The sequence below is a fragment of the Bacillus rossius genome, chromosome 13 (genome assembly GCF_032445375.1).
Source record: "Bacillus rossius redtenbacheri isolate Brsri chromosome 13, Brsri_v3, whole genome shotgun sequence".
Taxonomy (NCBI): domain Eukaryota; kingdom Metazoa; phylum Arthropoda; class Insecta; order Phasmatodea; family Bacillidae; genus Bacillus; species Bacillus rossius.
In genome coordinates, this window is record NC_086340.1 from 41,652,679 (window position 1) to 41,678,762 (window position 26,084).

Consider the following 26,084-nt stretch of genomic DNA (forward strand, 5'->3'; position numbering starts at 1 on the left):
TTTAAGTGTGCATACAAACTATTCTTGAAAGCAAACTTAGAAAGATATTGTGAACTTGAGAAAAGGTTTCTTATTAGTGTGTTTCCTCATATGTTTAATAAGTAAACTCTTTTCAGTGAACTTAACAAAACATAGTGAACATGAGAAGTTTGTGTGAGTCATGAGGTGTCTATTCAGATTACCTTTTTGACTAAACTTAGCAGAGCATAGAGAACATGAGTACGGCTTTTCACCTGTGTGTACTCTTAAGTGTGCATGCAAACTATTCTTAAAAGTAAACTTATAAGGGCACTGAGAACATGAGAATGGTTTTTCACCAGTGTGTATTCTCACGTGTTTAATGAGCGAATTCTTTACAGCGAACGTAGCAGAACATAAGGAACACGAGAATGGCTTTTCGCCTGTGTGAGTTTTGAGGTGTGTATTTAAACTACTCTTGTGACTAAACTTAGCTAAGCACAACGAACATGAGAACGGCTTCTCACCAGTGTGTGCTCTGAGGTGTGCTTGCAAACTAGAATTAAAAGCATACTTAGAAGGACATTGTGGACATGAGAATGGTTTCTCACCCGTGTGGTTTCTCATGTGTTTATATAGTGCACTCTTTTCAGTGAACTTAATAGAACATAAAGAACATGAGAATGGCTTTTCATCCGCGTGAGATAGGAGGTGTCTATTCATATTGCTCTTTAGACTGAACTTGGCAGAACATATCGAACATACAAATGGTTTTGCATCAGTGTTAGTTTTTAAATGTTCCTTGATTCGATTCTTGCGAGTGGACTTCACAGAACACAAAGAACACGGACGAATGTTTTTAACAGCAAGTGAACCACTGTTGCCACACCGACACGTCTTGGGAGCCCCTACTTGTTCTGGTTCCTGGTCTTTTCCCTCCAAACTCAGGCTCAATGAATTTGACTGAAATGAGCTACATGACTGTGGAGATAGGAAGTGATCATCCATACAAACAAACATTTCTAAGTTCTTTTCATCTTGAGTTCTTTCTTCATTTATTAGATGCACTTCATTACTTTTCAAGCAACCTATAAAAAGATACAAAAAAAATTAAAATTTGATTGTTTTTAGTGAAAGTATGTATTTATGAATAAGAATGTTCACATTCCACTTCATATATTTGAGAGGACAACAGTACTGTTTTTGTTAATAAGCAAACAAATAGTTAAAAGTGTTGTTTCTCTGGTGTCATTTGGGTGTTATTGCAGGGTAAAGTGTGCCGAGTGTGTATATCAGAACAGTGCAGTCACACCTGAATGCTCTGTTTTCACAAGTTCACAAGTAGATTTGAGTGAAACTACAATTGAGCAGCATTATGCATATCTGAAATGGATAGTATGTAATTAAATAAATCTATAGAACTACTAACGTGATTATAAGGGAGAATTAGTTGCATTAGTGAATACTGCCATCTTAAATATACATATATTTTTTGTTAGTAAACATTTTTTCATATAACATTTAATATATCATCTCTTTTATTTCTGTAGACATTAGGTCTAAATAAAACCTTTCTATTCATTTTAATATGGTTTTCTATTTAAAATAATTATTTTCTACATTTATATCTTCTCAGTCAGAATTCTACATTAAGTGCTGTGCTGTGTAATGCATGTTTCACTGCATTTTTTATTAACTAATGCTGAAAATGGGTAGTGAAAAATACTATTTTTTATTCTGACACAGATTATTTATTTTAATAATATTTCATTTTTATTATTTCTAAATAATAATGTACATTATGAAAAGGTAAAATTGTATTGGTTGTATACAATTGGGAAATAAAATTTTATGATTGAAATTATAAGGTGCTATTTCCTATGACTATGCATTAATTTAGATTAATAAAAAATGATGTAGTAAACAGCATTCATACATGACTATGAACGGATCATTTTTACATTGAAAATCTTCAGTAACTTAGTCAAAACAATTATGCATGTATAAGAATAGAGTGTAACCAATAGTATATATATTACTATTTATACTAATTTAGATTTATTTTAGTTCTAAATACAAACATCTTGATGATATGCAGTAACTAATTACACAAACATGCACTACAGTCATTCAACTCATGTAGTATCAATAGTATTACCAGACAAAATAATTAAAACAACTACAGTCAGAATTATAAATAATAATAAAAATGAGCAATACTTGTTACATGCATAATTTCTTGAGATTGAGCCTATCATCTCATCTCCTGAAATTATTAAAATCAATCCTCCTCTTAAGTTCAAGCAAGACCTTACAAGATCTCAAAAAGCATTTCGCACCATAGACAATGTCTACTCAAACCTGCAATCCTGCGAACAGTACATAAAATACTAGAACCCATTTATAAGTACCAAGAATGCTAATATGACATAAGAAACCGTTTAACCTATTATTTTACCATATTATTTATGTTGCTAACCTAAACTAATCAATCATTTTCAATATAGTTTTGACGTCGGCCGACCGAAGGCCACCCCAAAGCCCGACCTGCAACCGCCAGTATACGTTCCCGCTAACGAAACGCACCCCTAGCCACGGCCCACCCGAGTCAGGCGAGCCACCAGCAGACAAGGTAGAACCGGCCCCATTATAAACAGACCGACACTACAGTTAATCACTTTGATAAAACACACAAAGAATATAAACAACATTACGTATAAGTTAATCGTTCGCTTAATGAAAGTGCGACGTAGGAGTGCCCTAACTATAAATTGTAGAAGGGATGAGTAATGTTAATTTAGCCTTAATAATTAATGTAGGAATTTAGCGCCCTTAAAATCTCTTGTTAACTTGTTAAATTGGAAAATAACGTAATGAGGTCAACCCTGGCGCGAGGGACACCGAGCCTCGGCCGAACACCATGACACGACGGCAGTACAGCGCGACTCGCGGACCGGGGCGGACGCACGTCCCACGGAGAGACATCATGTCTGCATTGAACTCACTTCTGGTAATTATGGTCACTTCCTCGAAACCTCTTTTTATTAATCTCTCCGTGCGTACCCGGTCCAAATTTTCGGTCCAGGACTTAATCCGGCCGTGTAATTTTTAAAACCCACTGCACCACACTTGGTCTGCGGGGTAGTTTTCAGTATACGGTACGGGCCGCCAACCGAACCACAGAACTTGAATTAAAGCCAGTCGCCCCGGCGCTGACAACACCCCGTAAGGGAACTTGGACGAATTTAGCTGCGGTCCGCGCTCCACTACAGTGGACGCGAACACCGCCTCGAGACAAAGATATACCGGATTGCCCACCTCCAATCGTCCTCACCCCCCTTTTGTGCAACCATGCTCAGAACCGCCTAGTGCCACGCTAATACGTAACATTTTAGTAATTTTGTGCAACGCCTTGAACCTGAAACATTCTTGAGTAAACTTGTGCAACGCACCACCACGTAACATTTTAGTAAACTTGTGCCACGCCTTTATTACGTAACTTTTCAGAATAACTTTGTGTAGTTGTGTAACTTCTGTATTGTGTGACGTCACCCTCTGTACGACGTGGTGTGTAATCCACGGTATTACACCAAGCCCACAGTCGCATGAATAAACGACGCACGTCATTTGCCGCATTAATTCAGCGCCTAATCAATTAACCATACGACTCCCAACCACCACCAAGTAGGGAATCCCTCACATCCCACGCAACACCGCCGACGGTCCTAGTGGGCCACGCAGGGCAACCAACCCCACGACCCACCTATCGGCTAGAAACAGAGCTAGTCTGGCGCCCACCCGGAAACACTACATCGACAACAGCCATTCCCGCTAGGAGCCGCACCGGGACTCGAGCCCGAGACCCCGGACGACGGCTTTTTTAGTGTAGCTAACCTAACTTAATCAACCATTAACATGGTATTAACATTTTTCAAGTATAACTACCCTAAACTAGCATCTCCAGAACTGGTAATACTGAATAACTACTTGTTTAAATGCAACATGCCTCTACAAAATGATCAATGACTTAACATTTATAATCAAAATGAAATAAAAGTATACCTCCAAACCATGTAAGTCTGGTATGTCTAACCCTGCCCTACACTACATTTCAGGAGGAGCCGGATGGTGCTCGGACTGTCCACACTATCCCAGTGCAGCCACACACACCAAGGCTGGTATTCATAGTCGTGTCTCGAGCAACGAGACCGTCTCGGCGAACACCGTCTTGTTTCTCAAGGCGGCAATTTCAACATCCATGTTTCATAGTCCGTGAACAAGACTGCCTGCTCAAGCAAGAGCTTGTTTGACGTACTTACGGCTTGACGAAGCACTTACTCAAGTTAGCCGAAAAGACACGAGCATACACGAACCTTGCCCAATGGACTCGTTTGATAAAAATTCTGCTACTTTTCACACAGAGCACTGACACCCCAGATAATGAGGCTATTTACATTAGCAAGATTTTGTGAGTGTAGATCACTAGATTAGAGGTGTGTTTGTAGACTGAGGTGACAAAGATTTTTATTGTTTGGAAAAACCGGTGTTTTGTGACCACAAAGATGCACACCTTCTAGTACATCTCAACTTGTGTGGCTTGAGTTGAATGAAAGAGCTTGCTATATTTTTGTTATTCCTGTGTAAGTAGAACGTTAAGACTTATGTATCTAACGATTTAATAATATCCTTTTTTCAAAATAATACGATAAAATAGGTTAAAATACAGTCAAAACTCTCTGAAACGACCCTTCACGGTTCCCAGGAATAGGGTCGTAATAGAGGGGGGGGTCGTAATAGATGTTTTCAGAAATTTTCAGTTGATTTCAACCCCTCCTCCCCCCCACCTTTTCCCAAACCGCTACTCGCTAAGAAACCAGCCGTACAATGGCAGGATGCCGTCACTCACAATGCTAGACGGCTTTGCTTTTAACCCACTTCAACCTTCATGACAAGTCCGTCGCCCTACAGGCCACCTCTAAAGAAAATATGTCAAAAGACAGTTTATTTTTACTGGTTAGTTTACATGTACGTTTTCTGCTTGCAGTAGTTAAATACACTAGAACCCCGAATTTAACGAAGCAGTGATTTTACGAATACATTCTCGGGAACTGTCAAAAAAGTGGACATTTTGACCAAAATGTGAAAATCAGAAGAAAAAAATTAAAAAAAAAAAAAAACCAAATGAAAGATCATTAAAATCTGTTAATTTTAACACACAGCGTATTTTTGTGTCGGCTTTAATACTTCCAATAATGTTCATGTAAGAATAACAAAAAAATAATTGGACATTTCATTTAAAAATACGGCAGCAGTAGCTTGTGCAACGTAAGTGGGAGCGCGGGAATATCGTCTAGACAGGCTAGCGGCAGCACAGGCGGCGGATGCATGACGTCATACGGCTTACCTCTCCTTCCCTTGTCCAGACTACAAGGTTCATCCCTCCCAGGCATACAAACCATCGTGTCTCTCTCCCCCTCCTCCCTCATCGTCCTTTGGCATGTGAAACTGTCAACATCCTTCCTCCCCTTCTCCAAACTGCGTGCGACGAAAGCAAGGTTTGTATAGTCCATTTCTGGTAAAATGAAAAATGTTTAAGGGCCCCCGCGACAGTCATTTACCGTTAATTGTTTCGATACAATTTGTTTGTTAGTTACACAACATTATTTCTGCTGGAAAATCACTGAAACTTCAAAATTTCTTTAATGGAAAAATTTAGCAGGGCCGTAAAAGTATTCATTTTTGCCGCAAATGAACTATACTCGCCCTTCCTGCCGGACAACATTCTCGGCGCGTGACGCATGGCAACTACAGTCGTGTGCCGCGCACAGCCACGAAAAACCTACGCGATTTCCAAACTATACTATATATCCGACTGGAGTCTGTTTACGAAAAGCATTTGAGAATTTGTTAATGCCCAACTGGTTCTATTGGGATAAAATGGCTAAAAGGCATGTTTTCGAAGTTTTAGGTGTAAAAAACCAGTTACAAATTTCTTGAAAGTATCATAGGGAAATGCATTACACCTTTATCTTTATTTTTCAGCCATATAATGTTACGGTCACCGCTCAAATTTCACAGTTATCTGACGGGAACGAGATGACTGCGCGCCAGTTCAGAGCCTTGCACTTAGAGGTTTTACCGCGCTAGAAGCACCATTGAGCGTTGCTCTTATCATCCCGCTTCACTAACACACACGCTGACCAGACGGCGCCCTAAAGCTGATTAGAGGAAGCACGTAGAAATGCAAGGCAGGAAATTCTTCCAGCTTATCAACCAGGACCCGGGCAAGTCTTGACTATCAAGCTTTTCACATTAAAATATAAGAGACTTGTATTGTGCAATTTCAGTGTTATGTAGCGGTTTTTCTTAAAAATCGCTTTTTTCATATTTTCCATATAAATTCGCGGAAAATTTCGCGATTCACCATCTAATCATGGCCCTAGTTATTGCTCGCGCGAGAGGCGAGACGTGGAATGTTAGAAGAAAGATAAATGCGGGGTAGACAGACGGCAGCCAGTGTGTTTCCTGCACGGGGAATAAGTGGCGTAGCCTTTTTTTTATGCTGGGTGAAGCGACCTTTTTCTATCAACCCACGGGGAAAAGATAATTGCTTGAGCTGTCAAAATAAACATCGCTGCGGCAGTTAAAACAAGTCGAGGCGGGCGTGCATCCAGTCGGTCGCTGTGTATTGTCAACCGATAGTAATCAAAATCAAGAGAAATCCAGCAGGTAGCTTTGCCTTAACTGCGTACCACACTAGACACTCCCAAAAAGCTAAACGTAAACACGTTGCCACAAAAACCTTTATCTGCACCCTGCCGGCAAAGGGACTTGGAATGGGGGTTGTTAAGCGCTGACAGCGGTCGACAGGAAGCACTCGGCAAGAGAAACGCAGTAACACGCTACTCACCACAAGAAACTTATTTTCTGTCCGATTTTCTTCGGATTTTCGGCAATTTTTTCACGGTTCCTCGAAATCGGGTTGTAATAGAGAGGTGGTCGCAATAAATGGGGTCGCAACAAAAAGGTTTTACTGTATTTGTTAAAATAGCTCTGCTACATTTTTACAGTTATTTTTGCTAATATGACGTAAGAAACAGTTTAACAGATTATTTTACCATATTATTTATGTTGCTAACCTAAACTAGGCAATCATTTCCAATATAGTTTTAGTGTAGCTAACCTAACTTAAACAACCATTAACTTGGTATTACCATTTTTCAAGTATAACTACCCTAAACTAGCATCTCAGGATTTGTTAATACTGAATAATTACTTGTTTAAATGCAACACGTCTTTACAAAATGATCAAAAAACATTTCAGGAAGTGAAAAACTGAAAAAAAAATAAATGCTCTTTGTAATTTTTTTTTGTGGAAATGTCACATTGCATCAGCTTCAGGATAAGGTACCATAAATATTAGTTTAATAAAAATATAATAGTTAGCTACACACCAAATTAATTTTAACATTAAGTACGAAAAATTTATGCTTAGAAGTTTACCAATACATTTGAACGAATCTGATAGTGTAAGCTACGTAGGAAGGAATTTTAAATTTTTAGCCCTTTTGTTATTTCAACCTCCAGCAGTAATATTTTGCCTCACCAAAAACTGTGCAGACAAAATTTTTAAATAGTGATTGAGTACTTTTTCACCACTTTATTTTCAACAAAAGTTTAACATAATATTAAAAAGTTAAAAATAAATAAGAACGGAAGTTATATTTTTTTTATTCCAGCCCCTGTTTTTTTATATTCCTTGCAGTAATGGTTCGTATTATCAAAAATTGTTTCAGAAGAAAGTTTTTTGTAGTATTTTAAGATTTACAATAAATGGTAACAGATTTAAAAGTGAAGGAAATTATTCAATTAATTTGTCCTTTAACCCCCGCTTTTTCCACCCCTTGCAGTTATAACAGGTCATATCTACACTAATATTATAAAGAGGAAAGATTTGTTTGTTTGTTTGTATTGAATAGGCTCCGAAACTACTGGACCGATTTGAACAATTCTTTTTCCATTAGAAGCCGACATTATCCCTGATGAACATAGGCTACTTTTTACCGCGTTATTTATTAACCACATTATTTAAGCAACATATTTTAATTTTTCTATCCCTGATGAACATAGGCCACTTTTTACCGCGTTATTTATTAACCACATTATTTGAGCAACATATTTTAATTTTTCTATCCCTGATGAACATAGGCTACTTTTTACTGCGTTATTTATTAACCACATTATTTAAGAAACATATTTTAATATTTCTATGTTTGTAATTCAGTAACTAGCAACAGTCCGTCGTCGTGGTGTCTCCCACCACCGCCTGCCTCTGCTCCCGCGCCCCGCCCACACCCCGCTCGGCTAGCAGGCAGCAGGATTTGACCTAAGGGAGGGGAGTCAATGTCACAAAATAAAGTGCCACGCAGCTCACTCGTGCGGTCGGCTCCCTACGCAGCTGTTGTGTGCGATTTCGTATATTTTTCCTTGAAAATATTTTGAATTTTTTATAATTTTTCAATCACCACTTCATATACAGGCTAATTCTTGTTCAACATGTAAGCAAATAATTTAGTATTAGTTGATGAAGTATTTAGTTTTTTTTATCATTTTAAAATGCTCAAAAGATCATGATCTCAACTTTCTAGAAATAGTTTACAGGCTAGGGCAATATAAATACGTCGTGATGGAGAATCTCCATCAGAAACTGAAAATAGTCTTGCAAGTCAGAGAGAATACGCGTTGCAATCGCGTGCAAGAGAGTCAAGTATTGAGCGTTCACGACGGCTTGCTGAACAAAATTTGCAAACATTTCAAGTCCGCGCGCGAGAGTCGAGTATTGAGCGTTCGCAGCGGCTTGAAGAACAAAATATTAGAAATGTACAAGTTCACGCTAGGGAATCGAGCTCTGAGCGTTCCGAACACCTTCGGAATCAGAGAGAAAGACAACAGAAGTCAACGGCTAGAGTTCGCAATCAAATTTTAGCTCACAGTAACTAATCGGCTTTCAGATACGATCCACAGATTGATTATGCTGAACAGTCTTCCGTCCAAATCGGAGCCATGTATAAGATCTGCTCTAAATGTTCTGCCAAAAATTGGGGGGCCGATGAACCTAATGGTTTGTGCTGTGTTTCTGGAAAAGTCAGTCTCCCCAATATTCAGGAGCCTCCACAGCCAATAAAAAGTCTTTTGACAAATAATCATTCACTATCTAGACATTTTTTAACCAACATACGTAGGTACAATAGCCTAATTCAAATGACATCGTTTGGCGTGAAAGTTATTAGAGAACAAAATTTTATGCCCACTTTTAAAATAGAGGGCCAAGTTTATCATCTTATAAGTAGTCTTTTACCACCATCAGGCCAAAATCCACAATTCTTGCAGATTTATTTCATTTCAGACGCAGAACTGTCGATATGATGGCAAAAATGATTTTGAGACTATGGTCGATAGCGTGAATAATAACAAAGGAAAAATTTTCTTTTTGGATGCCCCAGGTGGCACTGGAAAGACGTTCCTTGCAAATATGATACTTGCGAAGATAAGACAATCAGGTAAGATAGCAATAGCAGTTGCTTCATCAGGAATTGCTGCAACACTCCTAAAGGATGGAAAAACTGCTCATTCTGCTTTTAAACTTCAGTTATCTGTAAATCTTGAGCAACAATCTACATGTTCTATCTGCAAAAATGGACAAAAAAAATTAAAAAAACACTTAGAGAATAAAAATATGTGTATAGAATAGTAGCTGGATAAAAATAATAAAATAATCATCAAATTAATTATATCGAAACCTTCTAATATACTCTTTTTTAGTAACCTCCAGTGCAAAAAGAAGGGTGTATGTATTATGTAAATAATTAAAAAAAAATAATGAAATAATACATAAAACAAAAAAAAAAAATACTAAATATACTGAGAGAATGAAAATAGGTGTAGTATATAATAGTAGCTAAGCTATAGGTAAGCACAAAAAAATTACAAATATAACAAAAATATATGTACTGTAGATACGCGCATAACTCTGAACGTCTGCAACAAATGTCATTTTTTTAAATGGGCACACCAACCGTGCGGGTTTCAGCTGTGCAACATATAGTCGTATTTTTGCGAATCAATTTTCACAATGAAGTACTATTTGTAACGATTGAATAAATCCCACGCGGACGAAGTCGCGGGCCACGGCTAGTTAAAAATATATTATGAAAATGATTTGGTATTGCTCCTCGAATAAGATGTAACAACTTAATATAGATGCAATTTTTTTTTGAGGGAGTTCGTAAACATGTTACTGTCCATTGAATCAATTGTGAAATGTTATAAAATTTCAGACATTTATTCTAAAAGTATTTAACCTATTTTTAATTTTTGATATTTTACTTTCTGCATGTCACTTGCAAAAAAATAACTAAGATGTCTTAGTATTAAAAAAATAGTAGATTTAGGCTTAACGAAATTTAATTTGAAACTCTAGTTACATAAAATTAAAAGTACACAAAGGAATTGGGATTTGCATTAATATAGTTTATTTATGATATATTCATGATATTTTACTAATAAGACAGCACATTGCAAATGCATGGCTGAAGAAACTTAGATGCACCGAGTCTAATTTATGGCATAGATAGCAAAAAAGTTATATTTGCGCCAAGATTATACCGAAGTGGTTTATAGAGTTAATTCACAGTAATAATAATTGTGCTAATTTCATCGTAAGAGTTCAAATTGCTCCAGATTAACCTTTATTAAATATTTTTATTGATTATAAACTTATAATCCCACTTTGAAAAATTGTAGCTTCCAGTGGGCCGTGTCCAGAGGAGTGGGGGTCAGCAGGCCAACGCACAGAGGAGTGTAACTGTTCTTCTTTCCGTTTGGGAACGTAACAACAAAGCTCTGTCAGCAGTCAACTGTTAGTATTTATAGTTTTTTAATACAAAAATGGCACAATAATATACTGCGTATAAAATACACTAACACTATTGGAATTGTTTATGATAATTTTCACATTTATAATTAAATTAAATTGAATCTTTAAAGAGAAAAATCTTTGTTGTTTTCAATGTAACAAAAAATGCAGCACAGCAGATTTGCTTTTCTAATGTTTTCCCGAGAGCGAGAAATAGGACGGTCAATATTCCCCCTCCCTCTCCTACTCAGAGCACTCTACTACTGAGCGTTGCACTTTTGGTTTTACTCTGATGTGTCATTGTCTCAACTTACCCTACCGGCTGTTAAGATAATTTACTTTTTAAAAAAAATCGCCACCCCAATAGAATAGTATTAGATGCATGAGGGCTTTGAGTTCAAATCCCAGATAAGGAGTTGATGTGTATGGTGTTCGTAACTGCAGCAGAAAGCTAAGTTTAGTTTGTAAGCCACTTCTAAAGCAAGTACAGGAATGAATGCAGCAGTAACAAACACAATACAGATACCAAACAGAAAAATTAAAGTAATTTTTTCTTTTGTTGTTCTTAGCATAAAGCTTGCCTGAGGTGAAAGTAAGAAGCGGGGTGCACAGCATTACCCCTCCCTACCTCGACTCCACTGCCAAGAGCCCCATCTTGCAACCCTCCACCCATCTGCCATCGAGCACCCCACTCCCGACCATTGCGCTCTTTGTTATGACTTGATGACTTTCCCTACCGGCTGTGAAGAATTTTCACTTCAACAAGAAAACCCTTGTGTGCCGCAAATTAGTGATTTTTTCGGCACCATCTCACGTTTTTATCTATCTGTACTTTTGATCAGTGTTCAGGGGCTTACATTAAATCTTTTTATTTTTTAATCCAATGTGACCTTTATTATTGAAGCATTGTACAGTCGGTCCGCTCACTCCTAGCGCTACCGTGCCATGCTGCCGGTAGTGCCACGTCAGCAGCTGCCATCACGTGCGACTATGAGACCCCGACCCAGGCACCGAGTCTTCCGTTCCAGCGACGCCACGCTCCAGGCTGTGCAAGCAGCCACTCTGGCATCTCCTTCCTACTCCCAGCTCTCCTAGTCTCTTTTCGCCACGACATCGGTGCGACTTCCCTCTCCCCGCACCCTCAAGTCACTCTTTCCATTACACATGCCAGCACACATCACCTGCCCGATGTTTCACGAACCAAACTAAAGCTCTTTTTAGTTTCTCTGTACGCCCCCAGGCAGAACCACTAACTGAGGCCTTGCTCCTCTCAATAGATGGCCTCTAGGCCATCCCATTGGATGCCCTTCTCCAGTCTCTCCTGTTATCCAATCAGAGTGCCTCCTTCTGGGATGGCTTATTAGTTACCTCTATTCCAATCCCAACCCCTTTGCCCTCCTTTCATCCCCTACGGGGATATTAATTGTGCTCGGCACTTGGCCAACCTTACAGCAGTTGTATTGGGACTTCTGCTCGAGACACTTTTAACTTATGGTGCCTTTACATAAAGCATTGTTTCGGAACCTTAAACACGGAATGTAGTCACGTCAATTTGGGAATTTTATTCCCAAAATCTCCTAACACATTTCGTACGATAATGTAGTGTTTTAGTTTTCCGTGGGTCTTCACCTGTGCTTATTATTTGGTTTTTGGATCTTACTTCAGTCATTTCTGCAACGATGTAGCTTAAAGATATCCCTCCCCACCATCAAGCGGTAAGCGGGACTCTACAGCCTGAATTTGAACTCTCCCTTAACTTTTCAGACCACCCTTGATCACGTCGTTCTATTAAAAATTCTATTTTAATTTTTATCACTGCTCAATTTTGCTGCAGTGGGTCTCAGTTTGAGGGCCCAGATGGCTACATCCGGCCCTGTCTCTCGGCTTCAGTTCCTTGCTCCCAAGAGCTTGCACGCTTCAGTAACAGCCAGTGCCTAACAAACAATAACATTAAATTCAAGCTCCACAAATAAGTGAGCTTCACTGTTATGGATTATAGAAAATTGACAAATGTTTCAAACAAGAATGTGCCTCAAATAAATGTGGATTCTTCAAAGTGTTAATTAACTGGATCTTTGTAAAAAAAAAAAAAAAAAAAGATCCCAATTCAAAGTTAAGAGTAGAGAGTTCACAGTTGCGAAAGTATGTGAAAATATGCAAAATTATATGAAGTATGCAAAATTATACAAAATTTTATAATATCATCTGAAAGTATGTGTGCTGTTTTAATCTACTTTTTTTGTTATCTATGGTTTACGTTGCCTACAGTTTTCATCACTTTCAGTTTTAGTTAGCCCTTTCTTGTCACCAACAGTTTTCATGACCCATTTTTCATTACCCTTTATGATATCATTGCCTCTACTTACCCTATTGATTGTAAAGAAACTTCACTTCAACAGAAACAATAATCTAACTAAAATATATATGAAAATTGACATCTCTCCTTCACTAAAACCGTCACTGTCCACATCACTGACCAAAGTACCATCGTTGCTGGGTTCCCGCTCGATAGGGGTCTTGTGAGTGGTGTTGGGACCACCAATGCCATTCCCTGATAAGGACATTATGGTTCTGTTTCAGACAAGGAACACAACCTCAGGGAAATTATAACCGTGCTAAACATTTGTTTTCGAACCCCGATAGAAAAATATTTAAAGGGGAAAAAAATATCTCCTGTGGATGAATTTTCCGAATACTTGTGCACACACCTCTAGTATCTAGTATATGTGGGATCCCATCCCCCCCCCTCCCTCTTGCAAGTGCCATGACCCAAGATGCGAGGGTTGTGGGACAAGTTGTTTCGTTGCAGGTGCGACAACCCTCTCCTAACCACACTATGCCCCAGAGCGACTGCCTCCTAAATGTATTCCAAAGACAGGTAAAAGTTTGCCCAGTAACCTCCCCCACCCTCCATCTCTCCCACCAACCAAAATGCAGCTGCCTGCTAGCCCCTTACAAAATTTCACACTAGTATGCAGCTAACAGATATTGATATTGTAGTAAAAAAATATGTCTCTGTAATTTCCTTATCAGAAATACAGATTTTTAATTTATCTGAAAATCCTTACCGGCTTTACCGTTGTATACATTGCTTATTAAATACCTATTTGGATATGTCGAAGACTATTTTTTTTTTGTAAAACACAAACGTAAACTCATTTCCATTTTGAGCTTGCAAACTAACAGAAAGTTACTAATTGACAGCTAAACAAGTTGAAATCTAAAGAGATAACAGATTCCTGAAAAATTCCTATTTGTAAACCATACCATATATTTTTTTGCTGATAAATGACATAATACTCAGTTGCTTGCACTTAAGATTCTATCCCAAAACAAAATAACATGTAAAAGAAGGGTGGTATTCATACTTAAAAAGGCCATGCAAGTTATCAAATCACCTGCAAAATATTTAAATTTTTGTTGGCCACTCAAGATACAACATCTCACATAAATTAAATAAGCACATAAAAATGAATACAAAAAGGATTTAAGATGGAATTACATATCCAGTCAACTCCCAAATAACACAAAATGATTAAGAACCATATGTGGCTCAGCTTACTGGCGCATAATAAATTCAGCATTGGTGTTGACCTTTGGTCGTTTAGTCTGCTTTCTGTCCTACTTTATTACTACCTTATATAAAAAATGGGAGGGGGTGAGGTGGCAGTCCTCTGCCCACTTTTATCACCACCCCCCCCCCCCCCCCCCACCCCCCAATTCTTCACGACCATGCCTATTCCCACTCTAACAAAAAGACAAAGGCGAAGGATATTATTTTTTATACTTGTATTTCCCCTCCCAAGTATTGTAGTTTTTCTTGTGTCCCCTTTGTAAAGAGAGAAGCTACTGTTGCTTGTCAGTTCCTTCTATACAAACTAGCATGCACTTTAGTCAAGAGAACCTTGCGCGGGGCTGGAGGAATACAAAAGCGGCACTTCAAAACACCAGCTGTAGTTTTGTCTAGGAATGTTGCAAAGCTAGGGAAACCTCCTGCAAACACAATAATGTTGGGGCACAGTTGCATAGTATAAATCTGTCGAGATAGACACGTGAAGATTACAGTTCACTGACATTCGCAATGAAGAAGATGGGAGGGAGAACCATCAACACTGCTCGAGACATGGCAACATGCGCACAAATGAACACACAAAGAGCAGTGGTTGTTTTAAGATTATCCCTTTCTCCAGCACCAGCACATCAAGTAATGTCACTTTCCGGCACCAACTGGCCGACGGGCGGCAGACGTAGCCGAACAAGCACTACTGAGATATCTTAATTAAACAATTTTTACATACTCATGATGTTACATACACACTCATTCACCCACAGTAAGGTTAAAATTTTTTTTTTTTTGTTAACCAAAATGAAAAACTCACACAAGGGTTGCGCTACACTGAATTGTTAGAACGTTTGCCAGACATGTTCGTATTCGTACTACACCACAATCGCCGCACTGAAAAATCAGTCCACAACAATGGGACAGCCAAGGGCTGCAGCACTGACAGTGGCTTTCGCGGTGAAGAGAATGAGATAAGCTAGTGACATGCCGCACTACAAGTCTGTGGTTTTGCTAAGTTCTCGTGCACTGCTTTCGAGATCTCATATCAGTGCTTAGAAATGCAGATGGTAGTAGTACCATGCTTCTTTTAATCTATTGTAAAAATTAGTGGTGCACCGATGCGGATACCGATGAATCGTAATCGGCGATTATGGGTACTTACCGATTAATCGTAATCGGCGATTATCTTAACGATTACTTTGCCGATTATCTACGTCCCGGCGTAATTAAGTAGGTTTTTACCGTGTAATATTTTGTTACACATTTTAGGACGAAATACGGTAATATTTGTATATATTACAAAATTCATCTAACTCCGTCATATCAAGATTACAGATATTTCGTTAAGTTTAATTAATCTCATTGCCTCTAACAATAAAAAATACATTTTTCCTACACGTTTATTTACGTTTCGTCTTTTGTTCTGTCTTTTGTTTAGTGGCCTTGTACATTACCTATAGCCAGAGACGTAAAATAGATGGCACGCGATCAAAATACCACAAGCAGTTGCAGTGTATTCTATGAGAATTGATCTTTTCGAGTCGTAGTAGCGGTTCAAAATCGTGGTCCCGATACATTTCAGAGTTTATCACTGCGTTTTACAAACTCGTTATGGGCGTCTTTGGTAACATTATCCGTTGTTGTGTTATTTGTATGTGACGTGAAAAGTGAAAAAGTATTTATAATTTTATACGTTCAGTCAACATTAATAAAATCATATGTGCTAGAATTGGTTTTGAGTCATTTTTATATAATTATAGTGAGATGGCGACTAGGGAGAAAAAAAGTGAAGTGCGGAAACATTTTTATATAAACTCAAGTGAACAAAATATAGCAACATGTTTACATTGTTAAACTGTAATTTCTCGATGCAACCTTATGTGATAGTCGATAATAATGCTAGTTTTCCGCAACAAAAACTTACCCATTGTAAATTATAATTATTAGACTGTAGTTCAAGTTGTTTACAATAACAAATATAAATAGAAGTTAATTTAATTTACTCTTTGCAATGACTTAATAGTGTATTTTATATATTTTTATACTGTTATTATAACTGTATTCTCAATTTTACCTACTCTTGTAATTAAATTCACATGGGAATAAAAAATTTTGTGTGCATTATTACACTTAAAAAAATTATTTCATTATAATCGGTAACTGAATCGGTATCTGCCGATTATTGCTCTCATAATCGGTAATCGGTAAAGCCATATCGGTGCACCACTAGTAAAAATGAACGAGAATTTGTTACGTCAGCACTGAATATGATTTTCCTATCTGGATTTGTGAGCTAAGTCTACATACAACATTTTGTACTTTAGTGGATATATATTTACAAAAAGTTACTTTTTGACAGGCACAGTTAATCAACGATGCGGACATCCCGCCTGCGGTTAATCGGGATTTGACTGTAAATGTGTAAATACAGAGTTAAGATAACTTTACTGTAATGGACACACACCTGTGAGCGAGGCTGCCTCTTGCAGCTGCTCGCTCGCATGGGAGTCTTCGATGGTATCCTCCTTCACCTTCACCCTGTTCTCGTCGACTGTCTCGGCCGGAGCGAGCACCGTCTCAGCGTAGGGCGCCGTCCACTCTCCGTCAGCCTCGTCTTCACTCTGCCACATGCGTCACGTCTCACCGTATATTACAAGTACGTACCAACTAGACAACATAAAAAATACTATAAATATATCATGGTACATTAATCGTTAATTGAATGCACTGAGAAAATGAGTTTTTTCAATTCTGCATTGATACTAAGAATCTCAATGATGGGGAGGGTTATAAATGATAAGGAAATAGCAGTATGAAAATAATCATTAAAAAAAAGTGTTTGAAATGGCTGTAATGTAAACTGTACATTAAAATGATACAGACTGATTCTCGTCTTCTGTAAACAAGGCAATAATTGGCTTACTATTTGCCACAGAACCAATGGCACGCGAAAGGGTACACACATTTGTTAAAAAATTTTTATGTAAAATAATAAATTGATACAGATCATTTTGAAATGCACTAGCAATTAAATATCAAACACTAACTACATTGAAATTACATTTTACAAAGTACCAAAATATTTTCTGACCTCGGATACATGCCAACTGCCATCCACTATACCACATTTTTTTATAACTCGTTTGGTAAAATAATCATCTGCTCAATGTTGGACTGAAACAGTGCCACTCGCATACACAGTATGTATATCATATTCCGTCCAGCCCACGGCCCATACACAGGGGTGGCAGTTGTACTCGACCTGCCAAGTTTGAGTTGGGTTTTTTTCAACAAAACCCAGTTCAAAAGACTCAGTCAATTACACACTTTAGTTTTATCACTATTAATATAAATAAAAATGAACAAGTTTTGTTAAAATCTAACATAAATAACACAAGTACGTATGTAAATTACAGATGCACACAAAAGTGGGGGAAAAAAGGCATATTCAGCTTATTATTATAACTAGGTAATCCCTTAGAAATCCATACAAGTAATAGATAAATAATAATTCATTTAGAAAACCTAATAAAATATAAAATTTAACAGAAGATTTTCAATAGTCTCAGAAAGTTTATTGTTTTAAAATATCATTTTCATAAAACTCCACCAAAATGAAGGAAGACATTTTGGGGGAAAAAAGGTCAAAACACTGTTGAGCCGAGCTCCAGTGGGGAGAACAACCTGTGAACTTAATAAAAGAGTGTTTAATTTGTGGACAGACATTTTAAGTTCTGTAACTACTTAATTAATACTGTAAATAGTAGGTACCGGTAGTTAATAAATAAAACCTCTTTAATTAATTGGGCACAATGTCCACAAAACTAAACAACTTCGCAGTGCTTTGAAATTTCTTACCATATAAAGAAACAAAATTGTGACCGGTGACAAAATTTGGGTTTGTCATTGGCATGTCACTTCAGAATCCAAACAACAGTCGATGAAGTGGAGGCACTCACAGACCCTCACCTAACACCAAATAAAAACAATGTTGTCAGCACACAAAATCACGTGCACTGTGTTCCGGGACACGCAAGGCATTCTGCTCGTTGAGCTCCTTCCCAGGCGTGAAACCATCGACGCGGTACGATACTGCGAAACACTGCGGAAATTGCAGCGTGCAATTAAAAACAAAAGGCAAGGAATGCTCAGTCAAGGCACTGTGCTGCTTCATGACAACGTGCGTCTCCATTCTGCTGGTGTCACTCAAAACCTTATTCAACAATTCCGTCTGTAGCAGTTTGATCCCCCACCGCCTCACGCCTGCAGACCACCACTCGTTCCTGAGCTTGAAGTGTGCCTTAGGAGGGAACTGTGGCTGTCTTCACTGGCGGCATCTTTCTTTGAGGAGGGTATAAACAACTTGGTTTCCCGCTATGACTAATGTCTGAGCAATGGTGGTAACTACGTAGATAAATAGTTTAAGAAATGTTCTTCTATGTAAAAATTAATTTCCTGTTGAAAAAAAAATTTATGCGAGTTCTTCCAAAACGCAGGCCTCAAAGTGGTTACATTCTAACAAAATAGTGGAAAAAGTGACTTTTCTGGTTAAAAAAATGACTAAAAAGTGACTAAAAGTGACACAAAAAACTACCTGTTAAAATGATGAAAATAACATTATGCTATAATAAAATTAATTATCATTTTAAAATTCACAACAACACTGTAAAACTATGACATAAAAAAGGAGATCCTACCTCTACATGCTCTTGGTACAGGAATCAAGCTGTTGGTCCATATTAACTTGAGTGAACCGATACTATTGTAGATATATTGAAAGAAGACAAATAACCAGCACAAACGTATCTGCCTAAACATTGCAAACAAGTACGAAAAAGTGATAATAGACACCTAATACTAAGCTATATCCGAAAGAACAGCGTAAATTGCAGGAAGCAGATTATAGGCGCATTGTAAACCACAGGAATTAATTGCATTGTATCAAATGAGTAAAACGGGTCCGAAAAAAACTTGTGCAATATCGGGAAAACGTAAAAAGGGTAACGTAAAATCGGGGTTTTACTGTAATTTTGTTTAGAAGAACATGAGAATACCAATCAAATATGTGAAAAAAGTGGAAAAAGTGACCAGTTACTGGAAAAGGTGACTTTTAGTGACAATCACAACAAAAAGTGACTTTTAGTAGAAAAAGTGACCGACTTTGAGGCCTGAAAACGGTACTTACTTTCTGGACACACCTTGTGATACTTGTTTCTCAAGAATCTCGGTAAAAAAAAAAGTATTACTTATACGTTAACAATTCACAGCCAGTAAAGCAGTGCTCATTTGTCTCTATAAGTTTGTATCCGTCAATAATGGGCTGTATTTGACTTAACCAATAATCTCCTTAGTACGTTACAGTTGTTAGACGGGAACAGGCAAACTGCATGAAAGTGTAGCGCAAAATTACAAAGATGCCAATTTGTGTTTAGGTTTTGAAGTGAGTGTAATCTTTTTTCTATGATTTCTAAATAATGGAGGAAATAAATTTTATTAATTAAAAAAAAAGTGAATTACTAACCAGCAAATGAATTTTTTTGGTGTGATTTTGCTACACCAAAAATATATTTTGAAACCTAAAAAAAAATAAACTATATAGGTAAAATATGATTAACAAATGATCAATAGTTTGAGAAGTTTGTTATCAACAAATTTGAAAATAATTAGGTATATATAATTTTGAACATAGAAAAATATTTTATGTTAGTAACTTCAATTTCTCGTGAAGCTTAATAAACACATTTCACTCAATTAAAAAAACACCACTAAAAGTTATTTGTCTACGGTTATATTAAAACTAATTTTAAAACCGTGCAGCTATATTCATTAAATTTAAATATCACTACAATTTACATTTGAATTGATCATTAATTTTCTTATAAGAGTCAAAATATACATTGAAAAATCACTATTATTAATACCCTTTTAAATAATAGTTCAAATAAAAAAAATGAAAATAATAATGGAGGTTTGAACCTATGATAAATGAGTATCCACTCATTCCGTCAAATACACTACCATCTACGCTACTGTACACAATTAATATTTTAAGATGTTACAAAAGAATTGTAACAATAGAGCCCGGTTTGTGCCTTACATAAACAAAAACACTTGAAATTATATCAATGATTGTCACAGGTAAAGGGGTGTTTAAATTTCTGTTTATGATTGTTAAATTATTTGAAACTGTTCCCGATAAATATCAAATATAAAGTCTGAAATGAATTACGACTTTTATTCTTCTCTCGAACGACCAGACACGTATTTTTAACACGATAGAACAAAAAAAAAAGCACTCACTTTCGCAGATTGTTGCACACTTCCGGCTACAAACTAACAGCCTCAAAGCAACAGCAGTCTGTTCTTACCGCAATCTCTTCCTTGACGGGCAGGAGCACTGTTTCAAACGGCTCAGGCTTCACTGGGTCCTCCTCAACACACACACCTTCAGCCATCGTCTGCAACCACAAGTCAGCACACACTGTAGTACAAGCACAAGGACATATACACACACACACGGGTCGTCTCTGACAGTGGAGACATGGCAGACACCGCTCAGTCGCTTCGCTGATTATGTGATGATTGTTTGCCCAGCGCCAACTGTTTGAAAGAGCAGCCTGCCCTGGCGAAAACTTACTGGACTACTAGTTGGTCTACGTGTTGAGGGCTCGCGGAACCACCCCTACCACGACTAGTTTCGTCATCACTCTAGTACAAGGAGAGGACGACTAGGTGTCTAACTGGCAGGGCTTTGATTGCGAGCTAGGGCACTGCGAAGTGCCACTGAAAAAACGCACACTGTCACTAGGTCCTTGCCTCCAATCCCAAGAGTTAACACAAAATGTACAAAAACTGTCCAAGCAAATGCGTGGTGATAAGCGAAAGAAGGCGGAGCGCTTCACGACTGTATCTGGCCTCGGCAGTGGCCCAGAAGGAACTGGACGCAACGACTCTGAGACCCCATTTCCTCGCGCATGGTGAGACAGTGACATCATGAACACAACTCTGGCGACCGTCTGTTTAGTTACCTACATGCTGGAAAAGAAAGACACAATGTACACTTTGCAATGATTGTCTTACATACCTATTTAAAAAGTTTTAAACAAAAAATATGAATTACTACACACAAGGCGTCCATTTACCACAGCAGTCCACACAGGGTGAGCTATGGAGCTGAAGCGAGCTGCTAACAGGGCTGAGACACAGGCTTTGGTAACACTCTGATGTCGGGGCTTTTCACAACGGAAAGAAAAAAAATCTGAAATTATGGTTTTCACACACTAAACACATCCCTAAATTCACCCTGACAGGATGGTTTCTTAATTACTACTGGTTCGTAAAAATAACAGTTTAAAGCTTACATTACAATAACTGTGTTTTCACACTGCCATCGCCATTCATTGTTTACCCGCAATCATGTATCTCTTTGTTTGGCATAACTGTGGCCAGTATGGAGAATTAAAAAGAAGCTAAATTTTCATTTCATGTATTGAAGTTTATCCCTGGATCCTGAAGGCTTCATTCTGATGGCATGATCATGTTGGCTTTATTCTACAGTACATGATGCTTGATGTTTTAGTTCAGTACATCGGAAGATTCTGTACTTAAAAAAATATTGTTACGTAATAATGAATTATGATTGTAAGTCGAATAAGGATTTTTTTCAATCTATAATCATAATTCTTTATTTCGAAATTTCTTTAATGTGCAGGTTCTTCCGACGTACTCAACTAAAACCGCAAGCATCATGTACCACAGGATCAAACCAACATGATGATGCCATCAGGATCAATCCTTCAGGAATCAGGGATAATCTGGAATACATGAAACAACAGCCACATAAAACACAGAATATAGGGTGGCTGTAATCAAGTTATTCCTTGGAAATACAGCAAAATTCAATATGTTGGCTACTTCAGTGCACAGCACGTATTCCTCACAAATAACGGAAAATGCTAACAATTCTATTAAAATTTTAGCCTCCTATTAGACTTGTCTGTTAAAACGACTCGAAATAATACGTACTTTAAATGTGATGAAACAAATCAAAAATTTCATAATACAATTACATATTCTAATAAAACAACAAAACAAACATGAATTAAGCATTAAAAATTCCTTAACAATTGCAATCCAGTCGTTATTTAAATGAATTTCATTATTACAACACATACATTGACTAAAGTTCTCCAAACAAAAAATAATTAATAAACCCACACTTGTAAAGAATGAATGTCGGCGATTTGGTGAATACACATGGAGTGTAAGCTGTATACCGTTATTTTTTCATAAACCACTAGGAATTAAGAACCCTTCCTTTCAGGGTTAATTCAGGAACATCTCAAGTATATGGAAAACATATATTAATATTTTTCGGGGGTTAACAATGAATTGCGGTGACAGCGTACAAGCACAGGTATAAAAATATTAAAAAATTAAGGTAAATATTTACTTGGGCGGTATTTCCGAAAAAAAATGTTAAAAATCCGAAAATACCTTTATATAATGCTCTTCAACTTCCTCTTTTCATTAAAAGCGGCGGAGATTAGAAATTCCAAATACTTTAGGAGATATCGAATTTTTAAATTTCTTCATATGTAGTTGAGCGGTATTTGTGAAAAAAAATGTTAAAAATCCGAAAATACCTTTATTATATGCTCTTCAACTTCCTCTTTTCATTAAAAGCGGCGGAGATTAGAAATTCCAAATACTTTAGGAGATATCGAATTTTTAAATTTCAGCACAAAACCAGCGCATTCCTGTGGCGTGCGTGGACCATTGTTTCTTGTTTACGTACGAGTATTTTTTTTTTTATTGGATAGTGATGTCACGTGATTGTTCGTAATAGGCCAGAATTCAAATTAACTAATACGTGATTATTTAGTTCAATTATTGTTTAAAACGGTGTTTAATTACCGCCTCCAACTTAGGTGAGTTTTTAACGTTTCTAATTTTAAATTCTTATTTGTTATTTTGATATTGTTGCGCAAGTAATAAGTAACAAAAAAATTTACCTCAGTTGTTACTGTACATCCTTTGTTACGGGTTTGTTAGGTAAGGTCAGTTACATTATAAATAATTTAAAACTAAGGAATAATTGAAATTAATTCACATTATTTTTAATATCACCTTAGTTTGAAAGTATTTATAATGTAACTGACCTGACCTAATCGACCATTTTAGTTTACTGTTCACCCTTTGTCCGGGTTTGTTTGGTCAGGTCAGTTACATTATAAATATTTTAAAACTAAACAGCCATTAAAATTAATTCACAAAATAATTTTTAATGTCGGCTTAGTTTGAAAGTATTAATAATGTAACTGACCTGACCTAATCAACCATTTTATTAATTACGCATTCACGATTCACGTATTCACGTCTCACGAACACACGGCAAAATAACAAAAATGGCGCCGCTCGAATGGTTCCACAGGTCTTGTATTGCAAAGTTAAAAAATTCGATATCTCCTAAAGTATTTGGAATTTCTTATCTCCGCCGCTTTTAATGAAAAGAGGAAGTTGAAGAGCATATCATAAAGGTATTTTCGGATTTTTAACATTTTTTTTTTGCAAATACCGCTCAACTCTAATGATGAAATTTAAAAATTCGATATCTCCTAACGTATTTGGAATTTCTTACCTCCGCCACTTTTAATGAAAAGAGGAAGTTGAAGAGCATAAAATAAAGGTATTTTCGGATTTTTAACATTTTTTTTCGGAAATACCGCCCAAGTAAATATTTACCAAAATTAATTTTTTTACAAACTAGTAGAAATTAAGAAACTATCCCTTTGGAGTAAATTTAGGGACTTGTGTAATATGTGAAAACCATGTTAACTATTTTATTTTTGTTATAAAAAGCACCGATATCCAAGTAATAATTAAAAGCCAAAAAGTACATCAATACATAGCATAAAATAGTGAGAACTGTTAAAAAATACTGCGAAATCATATGAATGGTTTGTTAAGTTCAGTAGTATAAATTAAAAATGTAAGGAAATTGTGGGAACCATTGGTAATGTTAGGTAAAATACTCTGAAGAATTATAAAATACTATAGACGGTTGGCTAGGTTAAGTTGGCTAAATTTAAATTGGTAATTCCTAACCAACCATTGAATAAGCAAGATAACCTTACTCATATTATTACTAATTTGAAGAAAATAAGGCCAAACAAATCGAGCATTCAAATACCCTGTAGCCAACAGGATTCGTCTATCCATAGAAGGCGTCGTCGTCCTCGTATTGACATTTATTAAAACTATTATGTTGTTAAGATTACACACACCCACTACCTAACTTTTACCACTACGATTATGATGGACGTGCAGTTTATTATGAATCACTCAGCAAGTTGATAGACGGGCAAGACTGATTATTTAAAAAAAAAAAAAAAACTGATGGTTCGTTGTTACATCTTAAAGTAGAATTTTTCTTACCTATTAGAAGTTAGTATAATCTCACAACTTTCAATGTAAACAACGTCCCAATAATTATTATGTGTTAAATTCCATAGAAAAAATAAAGCACTTGCAATCTTTGATCGAAGCGGGGCGACTGAATTGTTTCGACCCGGCGCACAGTGGGAGATTTGCCCGAAAACGTGGTCAAAAATACAAAAACCAATGTTATGTCATACAAACTTCATTATAGGGGTTTTCGAGGTCGCTGATTACGAATTTAATGTTAAAATCAATTAGTTAATGGCCGTTCATCTTATAGAGGCTAAAATAACAAAAAATACATATAATTTGTAGTCTATAATATGCATATTAAATGTTTGTAATTTTATTGAAAATTGCTCATCATGGTAAATAATATTTTGTATGTAACAGATATCTCATTCAGATTTATTGTTACAGTCAGTGGAACAAGTGATTCAATTTGCTGCTCGATATAGTTTTTTTCTCTTCCAATGCATTCCGTGTTTTCATGGAGAAACTGGAGTCTGATTGGCCTACAAAACCTGGGAGATGAAGGCCTCGGATTTTTCCATATAACAATTTCGTCCCAAGATTTCAGTTCAGAAGAAACAAGTTGCAATGGTACAAAAGACGTTAAGAACACATTTGCATCCGAATCAGAATAGTTGTTGAATCTTTGCTTGTACTCACTGTGTCCCGAGCTCCCATCACATTCCCATTTACAAATTAAACTTAATGCACGCACATCGTCGGGATGTAAACTTTGTATCACTTATTCTTGGACTAGTAAAATACGTTGACAGGTGTGATCTAACAGACTTTGAAACTTCACTTCTGCACTTTTCTCAGTAACTGTGATACTCGTACGCGGTACGCAACACTTCGATTTCGCTTCCCTTACTGCTTCATAACTGGGATACAATTTGCAGTTGTGTTTTCGCGATGTTGATCTACTTACACTGCATTGATGCCTACTCAATTTAGCTTCAACCATTGTAGACAAAGCCTCATCTGCAGATATTGTCTTCTCGACTTGCATACTATATAACGATTCCGATATTTCGAAGCTCTTGTTGGGGTAGTTGTGGTTATGTATTTTACTATGTTGGCAGCATTTATATTACCAGACGAATGAAGGCTCATCTGAGTGGCATAAGACAACATCGACATGTCTACATTTGTACGTAGTTGCTCTGTTCTCCTTCGTTTCGTTCGTTCACTACTTGA

The 26,084-nt window shown here is 37.0% G+C and overlaps 1 protein-coding gene across 2 annotated transcripts in view; it reads right to left on the reverse strand.

The window, feature by feature from the left end:
• Window positions 1-24,983, reverse strand: part of LOC134538486 (gastrula zinc finger protein XlCGF57.1-like) — a 31,310-nt gene extending 6,327 nt beyond the window's left edge. The window contains exons 1-3 of one of the 2 annotated variants that reach the window (XM_063379856.1): window positions 24,873-24,983; window positions 20,804-20,893; window positions 16,900-17,056 (exon numbers count right to left, since the gene is read on the reverse strand). In XM_063379856.1, coding sequence (XP_063235926.1) covers window positions 16,900-17,056; window positions 20,804-20,890 — 244 coding nt within the window. In that variant the 5' untranslated portion in view covers window positions 20,891-20,893; window positions 24,873-24,983. The other variant, XM_063379857.1, reaches the window with a different exon arrangement.
• Between the last annotated feature and the right edge of the window lie 1,101 nt (window positions 24,984-26,084).